General features: G+C 40.0%; 1 protein-coding gene across 1 annotated transcript in view; it reads right to left on the minus strand.

Annotated features, from left to right (window-relative positions):
- Positions 1-21,397, minus strand: part of LOC122801240 (FERM, ARHGEF and pleckstrin domain-containing protein 2-like) — a 963,231-nt gene that overhangs the window by 465,776 nt on the left and 476,058 nt on the right. The window contains exon 7 of the mRNA XM_044070791.1: positions 16,167-16,404. Within this exon, the coding sequence (XP_043926726.1) occupies positions 16,167-16,404 (238 nt within the window). The remainder of the gene's footprint in view (positions 1-16,166; positions 16,405-21,397) is intronic.

Raw genomic sequence — 21,397 nt, forward strand, 5'->3', positions numbered from 1 at the left:
CCTATGGTAAAATGGCACAATGACTTATCCTTACCTCTTCCAAGCCTTGCCCAAGTACTTGCACCTTTAGGAGGGAAACTTGCCCTGCATGCCAAAACCTGGGAATACATTACCCAAGACAGATGGATCTTAAACATTGTTTCCCAGGGATATAGATTCCACTTCCACTCACTCCCAAAACTAAGCGGATGGCCAGACCTCCCCCCAAACCAGTGGGCAGAGGCCCAAAAGCAAGTACTTTCTCTTCTCAGCATCAAGGCTATTCAACCTGTCCCAGCAGAACAAAGGGGACAAGGTTTTTATTCCAGACTGTTTCTGGTTCCCAGAAAAGAAAACTCGTGGCGTCCTATCCTGGATCTGTCTATTCTCAACACCTTTCTGGTGGTTCCAAAATTAAAAATGCTAACTGTCCAACAGCTGCTTCCTAAACTAGCCAAGGACTCCTAGCTAGCAACCCTAGACTTAAAAGAAGCCTATCTGTACATCCCCATAAGGAAATCTTGCAGGAAATACTTAAGCTTCATAACAGACTCCCCGCACTATCAGTTCTCTGCACTTCCCTTTGGCTTATCTACTGTGCCCAGGGTTTTCATAAAGTGCTTAGCTCCAGCCATTGCATACTGCAGGCAGAAAAGCATTCAGATTTACCCATACTTGGACGATTGCCTGATTCAGGCGGATAGTCAGGACTTGCTACTACAGCACCTGGCATTCGTAAAGAAACTTCTAACTTCACTGGGGTACACCATCAATGAAAAGAAATCACAGCTGGTACCCAGCCAACAGATTGTATTCCTGGGAGCAAGCTTGAACACAACTTCCCAGATGGCACTGCTCACTCCAGAGAAACAAATTTATTTGCCAAACTACTTCAATCTACTGCCCACCAAAACCCGGCTATCTGCAAGAAAAATACTGCAAGCCCTCGGGTTCATGGCCTCTTGTAGTCTATTAATACCATATGCAAGACTGCATACGGGAAAACTTCAATGGTACCTAAAAAGTCTTTGGTGTCAACATTCTCAGGACCTGGAAACAATGATTCCTATCATTCTTTGCTTAAGGACAGAGTTCCTTTGGTGGGCAGAGGCTTGCAACCACAACAAGGGACTCCCTTTCACTCTACCCCCTGCCACCCAAACCCTAACAACAGACCATCACACTATGCATGGAGGGGCTCACATGGCAGGACAGGGCAGTGCATTCAGGGCAAGTGGAATCCCAAGCAAATGCATCTGCATATATCAATCAAAAATAAATGTTAGCTGTACAGAATGCTCTGACAGCCTTCAAAGGCCTTATTATTCCAGGACAACTATTGGCAAAGATAGACAATACCACAGTTATGTGGTACATAAACAAGCGGGGGGGACCCATTCCTACCCACTGTGCAGATTAGCCATGGCTCTGTGGAGCACAGCTTTGAGCAGCCAAGGGCACCTGCAAGCTCAATTCCTGCCAGGCAAACTAAATTCACTGGCAGATGTCTTAAGCAGAAATCTCTTGGACCCACACGAGTGGAAACTGGAACCCAAAATGTTCAAGCTTTTGAGGCACAGGTGGGGGACACCAGAGGTGGACCTTTTTGCTTCCCCTCAGAACTATCAATTGAGCAAATATTGCACCAGAACTCCCCACAGCCAAGCTTGGAAAGTGGATGCCATGTCCTTCACCTGGGAAAACCTCTCAATCTATGCCTTTCTGCCTCTGCCCCTCCTATCAAAGGTTCTACTAAAGATCAAACAGGACAAGCCAAGAACTATCCTGATTGCACCAACTGGCCACACCAGCATTGGTACCCTCTTTTGCGCAGCCTGACAGTGCTGCCACCATGGCACCTGCCTCAGACTCCTTCCCTGCTGTCCCAGCAGGTGGGCCAGATTCTGCACCCTCAGCTACAGACCCTGAACATAGCAGCCTGGTGAATCCACTGAATTCTTCTCCAGCAACTCTCAGTAAGCAGGTGCTGGATGTCATTCTTGAAGCAAGGATGCCTAGTACGAGAAAATCCTATTCGGAAAAGTGGAAAAGATACTGCTCCTGGAGCCAGTCTCAGGGAATGGACACAATTGTGCCCAACTTACCTCGTATACTAGATTACTTAGCAGAAATGCTCCAATAAGGCCTATCCTTCTCTTCAATTAAGATCCATGCATCTGCCATCTCAGCTCATTATAATACTAAGCCACCCATTTTTTCTCATCCTCTGCTCAAACAGTTCCTGAGAGGAGCCAAGAATTTAAGACCCCCCAGGAGAGCTCCCATTCCTGCCTGGGACCTTAACTTTATATTGGAAAAAATCACACTTCCACCTTTTGAACCTGCTGCCACAACTGAGTTAAAATTCCTCTCATGGAAAACAGCTTTACGTCTAGCCATCACTTCAGCAAGAAGCGTGTCTGAATTGCAGGCCCTTATGGCCGTGGAACTCTTCATTATATCTTCCATGCAGACAGGGCCTCCATCAAGACTAACCCATCATTTATGCCCAAGGTGGCATCTAGTGTGGCTTTAAACCAATCCATTCATTTGCCTACTTTTTTCCCTAATTCTCAGAATAAAGGGGAAAGGATCCTGCACTCCCTGGATGTGCACAGGCAGCTCAGGTTCTATCTGGACTGGACTAAGCCTTTCAGAAAATCTGACCAGCTGCTAGTCAGCTTTGCTGTAGGGGCAGAGGGAAAGGCCATTTCAAAGCAAACCATTTTTAAATGGATAGCACACTGCATCCATTTCTGCTACAAGCACCATGGGAAACCTACCCCACAGGGGATCAGAGCACATTCCACTAGGGCTACATCAACCTCTACAACATTCCTCAGGGGAGTCCCTACCAGGGACATCCTGGAAGCTGCAACCTGGATCTCTGTACACACTTTCACCAAGCATTACCACTTACCTGTCTTTTCTAAATCCAGAGCTGGATTTGCCACAGCAGTCTTACAGGGCCTAATTGCTAGCCCTAATACTTAACTACCTCCACTCTTCCTTAGCTTTGGTAATCAACCCAAATGTGATGACTGCAACAGTGAAACACGAAGAACATAGTACAGTTGTGTACACTTACCATAAATGTAGATGTTCGAGTGTATTCACTGTTGCAGTCCTGGTTACCCTCCCTCCAGCCCCCGACTCATCTTTATTTCTACCTGTCTTTGTTGTTTGGCATTTCTTATATCACGTGTATGTGCTTTTTGCTGGGGGTGTTCCATACCATGTAACTGCTTCCTATTTTTGGGGGCACCTGACATCTGGGGCAAGAAAAACTGATGTAATGGCGTCAGCTGCATGTTTTATACCCCTGATGACCTGACATCATGGAACAAGCGACAGCATCCGACACAGAAATCCCAAGACTCTGGTATTCAGGCCGACTGAGGGCTACCTGCAGGTAGATGACCCAAATGTGATGACTACAGCAGTGAATACACTCGAACATCTACATTTATGGTAAGTTTACACAACTGTACTTTCTTGTGTGATATAATTTCTGTCTATCCTAACCCAGTTTTTGTACCTTGGGTAGTAATATGTAAATTCATTCTGAACTCCTACTACTGAATTCACATCTTCCATGCTAAATATTTTCATAGATTTCTTCAAAACTCTGCACTCTTTTGTTGTATTTTCCCTTCTGAGCCCTGCAGATACATCCTCACTACTGCAAATCAAATTCCAGTTCCCACCTGTAAGTAATCTGCCATGCTGAAAGCTGATTATTTCTCCCACAATTTTCTTAAGTTCCATTACAGCAGTTTTAGGTTGAATATAAATAAATGTCAGTGTAATTCTCCTTCCTTGTTACGATCCCCTTCGTACTGTACACCTACCATTACTTTCTTATTCCTCTCTTCTATTACTATTGGAGGGCCTCTTGCAATTAATATAAGTACTCCCCTTTGTCCTCCGTCTCAGATATTCTGCTGAATAACTATCCCGAAATCCTTGTCATGCCTAACAAATCCTTACTTTTCCAAAGGAATTATGGGATACCAGCATTCAGACAAACAAATTAAAAAAAAAGTCAGAAAGTGTTATGATGAGATTGAGAGAGAGAAAATACACTGCCACTGCACATTATGGTGCAGTGTATAGGAGATATTTCTAGCGGTTTGCTAGCACTGATGAAGACATGCAGTACTTCAGTATTCTAGCAGATAACATTCAAAAAGGTGGCCACATACAACACATTAGGACAAAAAACAAAATGCCTGAAAGGATGAATATCCATCATACACAGTGCAGGATTCTTGACCTGATTTTACAAATATGGCTGCTTATTTTTCTATTCTTCTAGTATCTCCTTCCCTAGTGAAGTCTGACAATGAACTTGCAAACTTCTCCTTAAAGGTCCCATAAGCTTCTACAGCAAACTCCACTGAATTTAAGGATTACAAACATACCAAACTTAAGCTGTTACATGACAAAACATCAATTTTCACTTATGACTGCAGCTTCTATGACTTTAATACACCAGAAAGCTTCAATAAAATATAGTATACCCATTTAGAAAAAATGCACAGAAGTCACTACCAGAATCAAGTATCATGGGAAAGCAAATGATACAACAAAAGAAACTCCTTAGAATACTTAAGAGGTCCAAACCCCATCTTCTCTAGACTGGTCTCTGAAACCAAAAGTAATTATAAATCCTCCTGTAGCTATATTAGAAAACTAAAAAACAGTACCTTGCATTGCTTAGAACTTATCTATAACGGGCCTCTTATTCTGACTCAAATGACATTTCCAACATCTTTCCAAACAAATTTAGTGCAGACTCCTATACAACATTCCAAAATATTTGAATCCTTTTACTTTCTCCATGGGACGATAATATTCCTGGTTGCACAACTAAGCATTAAACATGCCCTTGCAGACACACTCTTCAAACTGTTTAACTTATGTTTAGCTGCTGGTTTTTGTCCCTGATAAGTGGGGCACAGCAGCAGTGAGGTCTTGCATAAAGATGGCCTTAGTACTCATCTGTGTATTTCCAGACCTCTCAGCTTTACAAGCCTCATCTATCAAAGAACATATTACAACTGACCACATAGATTCATACTTTCTTGCATGAAACACGGGAAGGAAGAATATTAGTTGGGGACTTAAATTGAGAAACAGACTGGAATAAAATGGATTCTACATTAGTTAGGAAATTATTCACAGCATATATTCGGGAACAACAATTGCTTCAGATTGTAAAAAAACCTACGAGGGGATGGAACATACTAGTCATTGTTTGTGTTCCCAAAGAAATTACTGTATCTTCAAGTCAAGTTTTACCACTACTGATGTGTAGTGATCATGGGGTTATAAAGGTTAATTTGTTGCTAGATAATTCTGCCAAACTGAAATCTAAACCAATGCACAGAAGGTTAATTACAGATTATATGGAAGCAAAACAGTTGCTATGTAAAACTAACTGGAGTGAGGTGTTCAATGGAAAAACTGCAGATGGAACATTTTGAAAGAAATTGTTTGAGTGCAAAAAATCAAAAAAATGTTTAACATCAGGATCTAGACCTACAACATCAGGTAGATATATTTCCATATGAACAAGATATCTGATTAAGGTGAGAGACAAAAAAAATACAACTTTGAAAACTGAAATAAACAAGCTGGACAAACAGATTAAGTATAGTGTGATGCAAGATCAAGAAAAATTTGAAGAAAATGTATATAAAGATATTGAGTATAATAGGAAACCTTTTTATAGATAACCAAGATGTGAAAGGAGCAAAAAGACAAATTGATAAACTGTGTGCAGATTCTAAATTTTATTCTCAGACACAACAGATTATAGATATATTTACAAAATCTTATGCAAAATAGTTTGGCTCCACAAAAGGGGTGGTAAGTTGTCCTAGTGACAGCTAGGTAACCCCAGATACTGGAATCAAATTAGATTATATTGAAAAAGAACTGTGCAAGCTGGATCCAAACAAAGCACAGTGAGGAGACGGAATTAGTAACAATGACACGAGAACACTTCAGCAAGAACTTACAGTACCATTATATCTATTATTCACTAGGTCATATAAGTATGGGGAGATTCCTCAAGATTGGAGACAAGCACTTATTAACCCTGTTTTTAAGGGAAAGGGGAGTAGGACAAACCCAGAGTTATATACACCCTTAAGTCTACTTTCATGTTGTGGAAAAATAATGGAGAAGGTAATATTGTACAAGTTATTGTCAGAACTGAATAGGTTGAGACGTGAAACCATATATCAGCATGCATATGTTGAAAACAGTTGTATTCGCACCTGTAACATGATGTTCTATAACAATATAATAACAGCTATGAATGAAAAATTGTGATGTGGTATAATTTATATAGGTTTAACTTCAGCATTTGACAGGGTCATACAAATAACACTGATCAATAAATTAGTACAACTAGGTATTGATGTACTCTTGATAAGATGGATAGCTGCATGGCTTACAAATACGACATGGCAAGTATCATACAGGAACTGGACAGGTGAAATCCTTGGTTGCAGTCAGGGTGTCCCCCCGCAGGGCTCTGTCCTAGGCCCTTACTTGTTTAGATTGCATCTTTCAGACCTAACTTTTTCATCTGAGGTGTTCTACAGTCCATTTGCAGATGACCTGAAATTGGGTAAACTGATTACATGCGTTACAGATAAGGCATGTCTGCAAAATAACTTGACTAAACTGAATATTTTGGCTCAGGAGAATAATATGCTGACAAATACATCAAAAACTAAGCATATGAGATTTGGGAGACAAACTGAAAGGTGAATATTTAATACAGCACACAGTGATTGAAACTGTGGACTCATTTAAGGACCTGGGTAGATGGGTAGATTCAGCTATGAGCTTTTCTAATCATATCAACCAATTGGTTAACGATAGTTATAGAACTACAGGTTGTATAAAAAGATTTACAAAGTCTAGGAAATCAAAAATAATGAAGTCATTGTTTGTTAGTTACATTAGACCCAAACTTGAGTATAGAATAACAATATGGAAAATCTATAAGAAAACAAGCATGAGGAAACTGGAAAAAGTACAACATAAATATACCAAGGGTATCCATGGATGTGAAAAAGTTATGAAAGACTAAAATATCTGAACTTGTACAGTGTATCTAAAAGATATCTAAGAGGAGATCTTATTCAGGTATACAAGGGCATTTAGTGATAACTACCTCTGGGAATGTTTGGGGCTATCAAAAAGTACTAGAGAATCATCAGACAACCTACGTAGGAGATTCTATAGGAATGAGAAGTGTACTAATCGGTTCTCTGACAGAGTAGCTGAGGCATGGAACAGACTACCAAATTACATTAACGCAAGCACTATTTTATATATTTTTTAAGAACAACCTGGATACTTATTATGGGAACAAGTGTTTTGTTATATTGGCAAGCCAGAAGGGCATCAATGCCCATGCTTAAAATATTTATATGTGCGTATGTATGTATGTATGTATGTATCAAGAGTCTTGTTAGACTTGACCCCCAACATTTTGGCTTTCAAAAGGGTAGAGCTTTGTCTACTTAATCTGGTAAATTTCTTTTAAAGGGTTACAGAAGCTGTAGATGGTAGTTATGCAGTGCATGCGGTGTATCTTGACCAAGCCAACACCCTCAAAACCATTCCTCAAGCTGGCATCACCTAAAAGCTAAATGCTTTAACGATTAATACATGGTAAGATGGATAGTAAAATGGCTGAGACAGAACCTACACAGTAAATGTTGCAGGTGCCTCATCAGAAAGTATGAAAGTGACCAGCAGGGCCCTTAGGGTTCAGTGCGGGGTCATCTCCTTTTTGGTATTTACTTCTCAGATCACCAAGTAGAAAACCAAAAACTCTGGCTATCGAGGTTTCCAGACAGCTAACTGTGGGTGGTTATTAAGTCACCCTGTGACAACCAAGCCCTCCAGAATAAACCTTCACTACTAAACTCTTGGTATACTAAACAAGCTCAAACTAAATGGTAAAAAGTATAGTATCATTACTTTTGGTAGACAACTACTCCCCTTCATTTTATAGTATAGAACAACATAAGTCTACAAAACAAAAATGTAGTCAGGGACCTAGGTACTTGGGCTGATAGTCCCCTCTCTTCTACTTAGCCCAGCTAATTGCCAAAGGAGTATCAACAAGACCTAAAGAGGCACTCCTTTATAACTTACCACTGATCAGGTCAATTAATGTGTACAACGATCTTTTTAGGATGTATCCCATAAACACAACAATTAAAAAGATCACAAAGGTTCCTAACTAAATAGACCTAAAGTCCCAGAGCTACAAGGAGAGTCTGGAAGTCCTATCATTTTAGTCAGTGGCTTACGGTCTCCTGAGGGACGCTATCTCTCTCTCTTGCTTACTTGTGCCATTAGAAGCCCAACTGTTTGAGACCTCCTGCTTCTCTGCAAGTTCTGTATGTCCACCAAACAAAGTCAGTGACCTAGAACTTTACCAATAGATAAATAAAACATGGTGAAGGGACATGTTTTCAACCCAAACCTCTGGAATAGACCTCCCCAGCATGTTAAGCAGTGAGATTCACTATCTTCCTTAAACAAACTGACTGGATGCATAGCCACAAATTTACCCCAGGATTGACTGATATAGCCCTCTTGGAGAAAACAGGTACAAACTGAGGGAGATACTTGCAAGGAAAGAATGGCCATGAGACTCAGTGCCCTTGGAATATCTATAAATCTATACTTAAGAATCAAAGTAGAAACTAGGTTGACAGGAGAATCATTTGAAGACTTCCCAGCTCTGCTACATTACGGTCACGGAATTCTTAATGACCATCTGGTACTTCTCTCAAACAGCGCCAGATTCACCCTCCCAGTAGTCAGTTACATGCAGTTAGCTTATAGTCCTATCAGGTTTCATGATATAACTATCATAATGCCATAATGTCTAAGAAGAAACAGAAATCATTTGACCCAGTCCAAACTTCTCAGTATATAGGCATGTATTCATTCAAAACTTCAAGCCAACTCCACAGTCTTTTTTTTTTAACAAAAAAGAAAGGAGGGTACATTAGGCGAATCAACATATTCATTCAGTTTATTCTCTTTAGGGTTATGAGGGAGCTTCATTATATCCCAAAGATTTATTTTAAAGCATTTAATTTAGGTTCATAGGCAGATACTAGGCTATCTGCCCTAGGGCATTTATAAGCCCAGCCAGAGTGTATTTGGCTTCCGCCTCCCTATTAGATTAGCCTACTGTGCCTCTGTAAAGTAGGTCACAGAAGGTACCCTTTTAAGATTAGTTTACTGTGCCTCTGTCTAGCAGGGACACAGAAGAGATCCCAGGGGTGAATTTGCGATTTCCCATCCACGCGTCCAGATTTCGCTTGAAGAGGGACAGCAAGGGGCAATATCTAACATGAATTGGGATTCTATTCCAGAGTGAGGGGGGCCTCTGGGAAATGAATCTGTCCCTCCAGCATGTCCTATTTATTTTTGTGCTGAGGTTTAGGTCCCTGGAGCATGTAGCTCTAAGGGACTTGGATTTTTTGAGGTGGAGCATGTCCATTAATTCTCGGTTTGACATGGCTTTGTACGTCAGGCATAGATTGCCTCTGAGTAGGTGGTAAGCAACTGAGTAGAGCTGGAGTTTCTTTAGTCGAGCTGCATAGGACATCTGTTTGTAGCCCATGATCCTCTTGCTGAGGTACTTTTGGGGTCTCTCCAGTTGCTGCAGGTGTCGGGTAAGGTACATCCCAAAAGGGGCATTGTATTCAATTATGGGCCTGATGAGTGACGAGTAGAGGGGCACAATGACCTCTCGATCTAGATGCGAACCCTTTCATGATAAGGTGGGCTATATATAGAAGGTCTTTCTAACCACTTTGGCAATGTGATTATCAAAGAAGAGATTACTATCTACATTGGGCCCCAAATCTCTAATTACATCTTCCGTACTTAATGGATTACCACCTATGTGGTAATTTGTGGGCACCTTGTTTTCCCCAAAGGGGATGACTATGCACTTTTTAGCATTTAGCTCGAGGCCGTGGCTCTGGCACCAAGCATCCGTCTCTGTGAGACCCTTTTGGAGGATGCTTGTGTCAGCTGGAGATTCGATTATGGCCCCTAGTTTGCAGTCATCTGCGAACTTTGTCAGCCATAATCCCCCTGTGTTAGCCTGAACCGCAGAGAAGTATATACCGAACAAGAGAGGTCCCAGAACTGTGCCCTGTGGGACGCCACTTGTAACAGGTTTGTTTTCGGACATGGCACCTGCGATTCTGACCATGTTGGTTCTATCACTGAGCCAGTTTGCAACCCATCTTGTGATATAGGGGTTGATATTTAAGCTGGTAAGCTTATTTATGATGCCCGAGTGGGGTATTGTGTCGAAGGCTTTTGCGAGGTCCAGGTAGGCTGTGTGGACTACCTTGCCCTCATCTATGGCTTTGGTAACTGTTTCAAAGAAATCAACTATGTTTAAGAGGCAAGGTCTGCCCTTAACAAAGCCGAATTGTGTAGGGACCAGTGTCTGGAGGCTCCCAATGTCTTTGTTTATGAGTTCCATGATAATACGCTCCATAGCTTTACAGACCAGACTAGTCAGACTTATGAGGCGATAGTTTCCGGGGTCCATTGTGGCACCACCTTTGTGGAGTGGGACCACTGTAGCTGTACGCCATTCTTTGGGTACATATCCTGTAGTAAGGCTAAGTTTGAGCAGTGACTTAATGTGAGGGTTCAGTTCTTCTTGGAGCTCGTGTAAGACGCAGCCTGGGACACCGTCCAGTCCCATAGATGCTGTGTTTTTTGCTTTGGAGAGGGCAGCTTTCACCTGTGCATCTGTGATGTCAGGGAGGTTACATTCAGTTGGGATAGGCATTTGCTCCTTTGGGGGGGAAGGGGGGAGAAGTTTGCACTGAATCTGTCTGCCAGGATGTTGGCTATGTCTGTAGGTTCGGTATATTTTGTACAGTTATGCAACAATTCAGAGCATATCTGGGAGTTTCTGCCCATGTTCCTGACATAACTAAAGAAGGCCTTGTGATTATCTTTAGTGTCTAGGGCAATTTTCTTTCGAAGCTGGCCTTTGATGATTTTATGAGGGATCGAAGTTTCTTCCTAATACTGATCGGAGATGCCTTCCCTTTTTGGGATTTTGCTCTGTCATGTAGTTACTTCCTCCTTCTGTTGTATAGCTTATTTATGGCTGGGGTCCACAAGACCGGTCTCCTGTTTTTGGAGGAGTGAGTCTTCGTTTTATGTGGGATAGCACGATCCATGCATTCCAGCAGGTGCTCATAGAATGCATTTGTAAAGGATTCTGTGGATTGGCCTGTATTATCCTCTGGCCCAGGGGTTTTGAAGGATTCCACCTCAGTCTTGAGAAGTGCAAAGTTGGCTTTTGAGAAATTCTTTACAGTGATTTCCTTGGCTGGGTTGGGGACGGGATATGGATGTCCAGGGAAATTTGTTTATGGTCTAATCTTACCAATGAGGGGTTTACCTCTGGTGCGGAAAATAGAGTCCCCATGTTGGTGATGACCAGGTCCAATATGTTGTTCCCTCTTGTGGGAGTGGTGACCAGTTGTTCCATTGCGTTAGAGTTTATAAATTCAAGGAACCATTGGGCGAGGGTGTTTGGGCTTGAATAGTTTTCCCAGTCAATGCTTGGGTAGTTGAATTCACCCAATAACATAGTGTTTGGAGAGACCTTCATATTCTCCAGTGTTCTCAGGAATGCCAAGTGGGGTTCCTGTAACAGGGAGGGTGTTCTGTAGCAGGCTACAAACTGAAAGGCAGTTTTGCCGACTGTTAGTTGCACATGGATGGTTTCCGATGCTTCGTGCAGTGCCACTAACCTGGAGGTGTAGGTATCTTTGATGAATATAGATACTCCCCCTCCTTTTGTGCTTCGTCCGAGTTTTGGGGAATAAACGCATGGTATGAGTTATAACCTGGTAGTGCTGGGGTGCTCTCAGGAGCCTTGAACCAGGTTTCTATTACTGCACAGACATCGATTTTCTCCATACTGAGGAGAGCCTCGAGTGTGTGCATCTTGAGGTTTAGACTTCTGGCATTCAGTAGCATTACCTTTAGTTTTTTTTAGCCTTGGGTTGTCTATGGAGGTGGGTTTGTCTTTTGAGCCTTGCCTAAAAAAGGCACTATCGGAGTGGCAAGAGCCTTGGCCAGTATACGAAAGCCTAAGGGTGACAGGTGCAAGCCGTCCCTAGCAAAGCAACGTGGCTTATTGAGCATGTCATCCCAGGCTGACAGACACTGGATCCCCTTTGAATGACACCAATACTTTAGCCAATTGTTGAAACTGATAATTTTGTCTTTATACTGTGGCATCATTCTTGGTGAGGGCAAGATGCTACTCAAGGTCAGGGTCATACCAGCCTGGGCTACATGGTCAGAAAGCTCCTCTAGGTCTCTTTTCATGTAGTCCAGGGAGGTATGTCTCAGGTCATTCACACCAGCATGACAATGACAGAGTCATACTTTTACTTGCTTTGGAGTGGCCTGAGTGCTTGCGTTATGTGGCGGATCCTGGCATCCGACAGGCAGCTTACAGTGAACTTCTCCTTGTTCAGTTTGGTGAGCGGGATGTCAGAGTCCCCTATAACAAGTGTATTTGGTGTGTTGTTTGACCTTAAGGGCTGTGACTGTGAGGCACACTGATTTTGTGAGATATGTGATTCATGGGTATTGTTGAGGGGTGGCTGTTGCTTGGATATCTGCTTAGGAGGTCTTTGCTGTTTAGGCAGATTTTTATTTAGAGCCTCCGAGTATGTTTTTGTGTGTTTATGTGTTGGGTATGCAGATGCAATAGGTCTGTGTGAGACTGGATTTGTGGTGTGGGTGGTTACCTTTTCCTCCTGACTGACTGTGCCAGTCTTGGGTTGAGAGAGCTCTGCCTCCAGTTTGGCTGTGTAACTGCATCTCTCACATGTATTAGAGTTTGTTGGAAGGAGGAGAGGGTTGTCTGTGTACATAAGGCAATTGTAACATTGCCTCAAAATTCCCAGATTCACCAGCTGGACTGGAGAGTAACCTTGAAACTGACCCTTGGACATACCAGATTAGTATAGGGAACTGATTTATTACTGATCAGATTAGGGAAAGGAACTGATTTTTCACTTGATCAGGAAGGACCAATAGGGAGCCTAATACTTATGAGAAGTCAAGGAGGGTGTAGTGCTTTAGTTAGTTAGTGTTTCCTTATAAGAGCTGAGCAAGTGCAGGGCTTTAGAAAGAGACTAGAGTGATTACTTTGAGAGTTTGAACAGTTCTAAGGGGAAAAGTGAAGAGCACACTTTGTGGAGCCTGGAATAGTTTAAACCTGTTTTTTGAAAAAGAATGCAAACTTCAGAAAATATCACAGCCCAGCCACTATAGGAAATGTATGGTATAGTTACGTACATCATCAGCAACTTATCAGGTACTACAATATCCTGCCCGTTCATGTACTGTAAATATTTCACCTACTCTTGGGACTGATGTAATGATGCTGTGGATTTTGAACAAAACTTTCAGCTGTCTGACCCTTATTTCTTTGTGTGTGCCCCTACATATCCACAGTTTCTTCTTTTCCCTACCATACTTCACCAGGAACTCATATCATTTTACTTATCACTCACGACAGTAGACTCATAAAAATTTACCTCGGTTCCCCTGCTCCCATGTTAAGTGGTGACACTGCCTTCAGTGCTTCCCTCACTTAAGATGGAAAAAGAATCCCAGGACCAAAAACGACTCCTTTCCTTCTGCTGTTTTACTAATGATTGCTTTATTCCTACATCTTTTGCCTTGAACAGTTGAAAGTGGTTGCAGCTGTGTTATCACATTAGCAGGCACAAATAGGTGATTCAATGTTAGCAAGAGGTCATAAGTTAAAGGAGTCACTATGAATTGCATGGCAGCTTATTTTTTGAAGCTTAAATTAGGTATTTCCAGCAAATACTAGGTATGCAGATGATATACTCCTAAATGAATCAGTCTCACATTTAAACATCTAAAATCAAGTAATGACTTGCTCTGTATAAGTCGCCTTAGTCTTAATGCTACAAACACAGCAGCAATGCTTTTCTCCAGTAATTCAAAATCATGATTCTCTCCTACACTGCCACCTACAATTACAATCCACAAAAGAAAGAAATGCCGCAAGATAACAGACACCTTGGTGTGTCCCTTAACCCAACACTGTCCTTCAAATCCCACAAAGAGAATATTTGCTCAGAAATTACACACCAGCTCAAGCCTTGCTACCTAATGTCCAATCACGTAACTGAAAATGCCAGAAATGCAATCGACAAAAACATTTTAATTCCCAGACTTGAATATACCATTCTCTTCACAGTCCTTAACTCTGTTCAGAATACTCAAGATACAAACAGCTGTTAATGCCATCTGCAGATTCATGCATTTTTCACCAAGAAATTAACATTACTTTCTCACACTTAGCAAGGCATATTGGCTTCTAGTAACTGCCCAAGCAATCCTTCTCTCATCACTCACCTTTAAACATCTCTGTAATATATACCAATCTAAATTACAGTCCAAACTTGCTGTTCTCCCCACACCTATGACCTATACAGCTAAAGAAATGTAACACTCCTAACACCCTAATTCATAAAAGTGGTAGCAAAAAATACCTTTCTGATGATCATTCTCACCTGTTGGGAGCCAGCTTCCTAGAGACATATGACAGACAACAGAATATACCACCTTTAGCACAAAGATGATAAATCTAAGTTTTACACATGCTCATGCTTTTCAGACAATGGGTAATCCAAGTATGCAAACTATAACTTGCATTTTACTATGTCTAACAAGCTAAAACTTCTATGTGCTGTGATATGTAACTTGTCAGTATGTATGTACACTTGGATTACCACTCCTGGAATCCAGTACCAGTAAATGTGCATGTGCAGAAGTCCCAGAGACTCTTTTCATCCATGACCCAGGAAATGATATAGTATAACTATAATTCAGATATTAAATATTGCAGTTAAGAATTGTTTAACAATAAGTAGAAGTTAATTACAATAATTAATTTAATTATATGTCAAATATAAATGTACAGATAACGTTTTGCATTTCTGTATTCACTGTGATCCCAGAAAGTATATACTGCAGTTCTTCTGACATGCACAATTAACCAGAGCAGGTGATGCATGCACATTGTTATAGCAGTCAGCATTTAGTAAATCATGGTTCACTCAAATCTGGTGTCTCCGGGGGATTTGTTCCTTGTTACATTCTCTTCTATTTCTAACTGAAGTGGTTTGTTAACCAAAGGAAACATACTGACTACTATACAAGTAGTCTATACAGTGAAAAATATACAAAATATGAAGAAAGAAGCCTCACATTTACTTCTTCTCTAAGTAAAAGTTGTATTCTCTTAATTTCTTTCCCATGCAAGATAACACTATGTGGAAAACTGAAACAGTTTGATAGAAGGTAATGACGGCTTCACTTGTGTACTTTTCACAGTTTCCATACATACTGCATGAGCGGCAAAACCAAATTAACTAATACCTTACTTCTTTTTTATTCCCTCTGCCTCTCATTTCAACTGCTTTTTGTTTGCCACATGAATTCTTGAGGTGTTAATGTTTTTACTGTACTGTTACTTCTCACACCTCTCAAACCATTAACTCAAGAATTCTGGACAAAGCCAAACGTAATGGAGGGTGAAATGCCCAAGATAAAGGACAGATTTTAAGATACAGTTGCCATAAACAAGAAAGCTGATAAAATATCAGGTTTTACATTAACTTCCATTTTTCTGAAGGATATGAAGTCTGAAACTCAAAAGCCCGTTATTATGAAGTCACTTAAATCCTCAATGATTTGTCAGAAAAATCACAAATTTGTATGATGAAAAAACATGAGGTAAATATCTGGACATTCTGCAAAATTCTGGACCATTGAAAGGTATGACACTTCACACATGCTAATCCAGTCACACACACATGGAATGAAGGACTCACATCATGGGACATGCTTCACACATGCTAATCCAGTCACACACACATGGAATGAAGGACTCACATCATGGGATACTTTAACCAGGCAGCAGTGTAAGCTCTTTCCAAGTTTCCTGCTACTTGCTGCAGCTAACCCTAACCTCCAGTTACTGCACATTGAGTGATATAAAAGGAAAACTCTTAGCACGTTCTGTTGCTTACCTTTGCAATCCACATAGTCTCGATGGTCTGGTGAATAGTGCTTGCACAGTCTCCCCAGGATTAGCTTATAGTGCATCAGTCGTTGGATAGGTTTCAGGAGGAAAGTGTTCAAAGGCAGATAACACACCTTTTGCAGCTCAAACTCTTTGTAAACAGTCTCCAGTTTCCGCAGGCGCTTGGTGGCTTTTTCCAGTTCTGTAAGGACCTCATCGTGCTTCTGCAAGTAACCTGTAAACTCCTGAAAAGTAAAGAGGCAACAGAACTTGGATAAGAAGTAAATTACAGCCCTATTAAAATGCTGAAAGCACAGTCCATGAGTAGCAATATTTGGTACTCAGCAAAAGGTTTCACCTTTTCACATAATCAGATCAATTCATTCCTTGTCACCATAAAAAATCATTGCTAGTTTCTTTTTAATTTATTCTAATATTAAATCCAATAAACAGATTATTAAGCCCATTTATTAAGCATGGAAACTTTGCACAGCACAAAAATGTCTTCCATGGCAAAGTAAATATACCAGTGCACTTGTCTGAATGGCACAATTCCCCTAAGGTTCAAATATACATGTACGTTTAACAGAGAAGTAAAATAAAATGGGAGCATCATAAGACAGCTCAACAAGAACATCTTCTCAGGAGCTCGTTGTACTGATGGTGATGATTTTCACTGAGATTGTTTAGTCAAGGACTGAATGAAAGTCTTGCACATAGATTTTACACTTTTGTACTGTGAAATCTGAGTTTTTAAATGTAAGCAGCATGGTGATAGGAGGATCCAAACCCATATAATGAGGGTACATGGTGGGCTGCATCTCATTAACCCTCAATCTCTGAGCATTAAAAATCATAGAACTGGCCTTTAATATCATAAAAGATGAGAGGGTCTGAAAGAAGAATATATTCTTGTTTTTCACACAGGGTTCTACAATCAACCACGTATAATTAGAAATAAGAAAACGTTACACAGACTTAGTTTTACAGTTTAACATGTATGCAACTGTAAACAGTCTTAGAATGGTCTAACTTTAAGAAGACAATCAATACAACCAGGATGAGCAAGGCAAAATTTGACAGCAAAAATCATAGTAGTTGACAAATATGCTACATCCTCCTTTCTCACCAAAATGCTTCGCTTACAGTTTTTCATTATTTCTTTTGTGGTGACTTTTGAGGAAAAGGAAATAGTTGGTTAGTAGGCTGTATTGGGATAGGATGTAATCAGTGAGACATCCATGAATGAGATCCAGCAAAATAATGGACATACTTGATATGCAAAGTGACTCCATAAATCCTTTACATATTAGGTGCCATACAATTCAAGGGAATAACTTCTACCACTTGCATATTACTTGTGTACATACTGCTCCTTGCATATTACGTATGTACATACTGCCCCCTTGCATATTACTTATGTACATATTGCTTTTCTTTCATACAGTAAAATGGAGAAGAATTTTTAGCATTATACACTGTTGGTACCTTTTCTTCTGAAAAAGCATTTTTTCTTGGCCATAACATATACCCTGCTCTTGCAGAATACTATTTTTTCTGCCCTTATGATTTGTATGTCTATTACATCGCATACTATTGTCTATATTTGTCAATGTCAGTACTCTTTAAATTTGCCCTCATATCACAGGCTCTAAAAAAGAAAACCTATTCAATTGTTAGAGCAGTTCCTCTGTTGGGCATGCACAAAGGGTAGTGGAAGCCAAACAAATTAGGCTCATCTGTGGTGAATCTGTTAGATCTGTTGATGTGGCATAGACATTTCATGCCTGTATCAATAAGCTGAAATATTATTGCAGCAGGATCTAAGTGACTTATGTGTGTTGTGGGCCATTTAAAAACAGATACGCAGCACGATCCTCTAAAACATATATGATCACTGGTAAACACAATTCCATGCTCATTTGTGAATTTAATTTACTAAACAATAAAAAAACAATCTAATCCAGCACAGTTAGTATTGAAGTAGCCTTCTGACAGTAAATCTTGGATGCACACCACATACTAATTAAGTTTAGCAATATTTTACATTATACAGAAATAAGTGATATTGTTGAATCCTTTGATAGCAGACATTGCAATAAAGCACTGAAGTTTTTTTTTAATGTAGTAGCTAAAATAATGTCTGTTGTAAACATATAAACAGCAGTCCCCAAATTGCCAAATGCGTAGTTTATGTTCAAAGCCCCAGTTTAAAAAATGTACAAATCACACATCCAGTTATCATGGGTGATGTATGCACTCACCAACTTTTATTTTCCAAGAACAACTGGAGCTCACAGACTGGATAGAAAGTTTACGTAACACATTAATGGAATATGATGGGAAGGCTGACATACAAGCTAGACGGGGCCTATCCTTCCCAATTTCCAGGGCTGTATGGATCTCAAGTAAAGCATATGCAAAGTCTGAAGACCTTGGCTGTAAAACAGTAACCTAGTGTCACCACTGCAGAAATCATCAATGCATGAGGAATGGCATTAAAACCAGAAATCTGACAATTTATGGGAGATAAGGAACAGAGTTACAAATCAATTTCCGAAAATTACCAATCTGGCATTTGGAGAATATGATTTAGGCAATCAGCAGCAACAAGATGCTTCCTGCAGTCCAGGTTTGATTTCCTTAGCCCCCATTTGCCTATAATGTGACCTTAAGCAAGTCACTTAACCAGACAGTTCTTCGGGGCAATTGGGAAATTGGACTAGGTTCTCTTTGGTTTCACAGACTGTATACCTAGTATGACTCTATGAATTATATGAACCAAAACCATGTTATAACTACTGAGATGATATAGCTGCTTCTGTCTGGTGAGAAAGGACCATGCTTAGTAATGAACACTGATAGCAAGAGTTGTGCCCTTGACATTTTTTAACATCTTAGTTTTCTCAAACCTTACTACATTGGGTGTCCAACAGCAGAACCATGTACAAGCCTAGAGCTTTCCTGATAGTGAACAAAGCTGGGGAATTGTTGGGGTCTAGCTAGAATGAACCAACCCAACTGTCTTGCAAGGTTCCTAAGACATGAGCCATAAAGCAGTGGAAACTGAAAAATATTCTGTCTGGGCAACAAATACACTGTTATTAAATAAATACAGAAGACAAGACAAGGTAATTACCAGATATTGCTATTTATTCATCAAACATTTAAGGACACAGACAACGCATTAGCAACAAGGACTACTATAGAAACAAAGTCTATCCTATAATCACTTAAAGCAGATGCCTCTGGTCTTCTGCCAAAATACTTGCAATGCACAACACTTGACTTATCATGCTTATCTTCTACTGCTGGATCTGGACATTTAATGAATAAAATAAGCATATAAGATGTGATATAACCTCAGTGAAGACTGTATTGCAACTGAGATTCTTGTAAAAGAAAGGAGTACCATATAACGTGCAGAACACTGTAACTATCACATTAGCATTAAATCTGTATAGCTTAAATGTGACACTCCCTTTAAAATTATATACAAACACACTTTAAACTGATTGAATAATGAGATGCATAAGAATATTATCACTAATGCCCTGGCTAGGCATATATCTGAACAGGGGGTGGGCCATGAAGTTTTTTTACAGGGTAGCTAATGTTCTAAATAAAACTATACAGGGTAGTGATCTGAATAATAAATTGGAAATCTGCGAGTATGGGTGGATTATTCATTTACAAGCTGACTCTGAGCCTGGCATTAACAGTGCTGTTAGCATTCAGCTTATTTTAAAAAAGAAACAAATGTGTTCGAAGAATATTTTTTGATATTATATTGAGTTGATTTTCTTACAGAATGCATGCTGCATAGGTACATTTCCTGTAAAATTAGTTTTACTGTATCTATTAGAACGTTCTTTTAAATACAAATACATGCATTGCATTTTTAAGAACTGAAACAGACTAATTGGGAATAGTTCATGATTGGGGGGCATGTGTCATATATTTTTGATTTAAATGCATTAATTAACTGAATGCTAGTTTTTCTTTGTATGCACACACTGATGAAGGATACTGATCAGAAAGCTTTTTGTAATTTTAAAATAAACAGTTTATCCTCAGCGTTTCCAGGATCTGTAGGTTTTTTTTTTATGCATTATAAATATATAACAGTTGAGGTTTGCTTTGGCTGGCTTTATGTAATTTAAAAAAAACAGGGCCTGCATTTAGGACTCAAAAAAGTTAGCATTTGGAATTGTACAGACCACTTTTTCAGCTATAAACACATTTAAAATGTTCTCCCTTAACCACTTTATTCATATTTTTGTGGATAAGTGCAAACCAAACATTATTTTGTTTTACAACAGTGACCATACTGTTCCTTAAGGACACACAAGCTTTCCAGTCACTTCAATTTCTTTTCAGTTCTACTTGAGAGCTACTGGTATATTCCTTCAAGTATGTGTCACCAGCATTGAATCAGACGCTATTTACATATATTATTATTATTTTGGCAAACTTAGTAACCCTGCAAATAAAGTCATATAGAACATTTGTGTTGTGTCTCTGCACAGCACCAAAGATATTTATATCACTGTTGTACATACAAGCACATTAATATCATGAATTAACTGTAGTATTTCCACCTTCCCACAGGCCAAATGACCCAGCCATTAGGAGATTTTTTTTTTATCAACAGACTATAATTTGAAAGAGTGTTGTACAACTTATGTACTCACCATAAACTAGCCATCTGTGTTGTCCATTTTCATTCCTCCTCAATGAATGGATTATGGATCTAATCCTTAAATCTGACTCCGCTGCATACTTCAAACTTTGGATCCAACTATTGAGCTCATCCCTCAACCCATTATGCCCTGCTCCATTTCCAGTACCTCAGATCGAGTTTGTTGCAATAAAGTCCACATTAAGAAGTTAGAGAAAGGAAAAGATAATAGAATAGGGCTCAAACCTGGAACTATAGGTTTCAATAATAAAACCAACAGGTCACTTGAGAAGACTATAGGAGTGGGATGGAAGGGGGGTTGAGGAAGAATGAAAACTGACAACACAGATGCCTAGTTATGGTGAGTACATAACTTTTAAATCTGATGTTGTCCTTTTCATTCTTCCTCAGTGAAAGGGACACAGACCCCCATCTACATGACTCTTGGATGGCCTTCATGGAAGGATATTTCAGCAAACCACTGAACCAAAGGCAGCTCCGTCTCTGGAGATTAGGTCCAATTTGTAATTAGTAACAAATGTGTGAGCATTGGACCA

This window comes from Protopterus annectens, chromosome 4.part1, assembly GCF_019279795.1.
Source record: "Protopterus annectens isolate FY-2018-M chromosome 4.part1, PAN1.0, whole genome shotgun sequence".
Classification (NCBI taxonomy): domain Eukaryota; kingdom Metazoa; phylum Chordata; order Ceratodontiformes; family Protopteridae; genus Protopterus; species Protopterus annectens.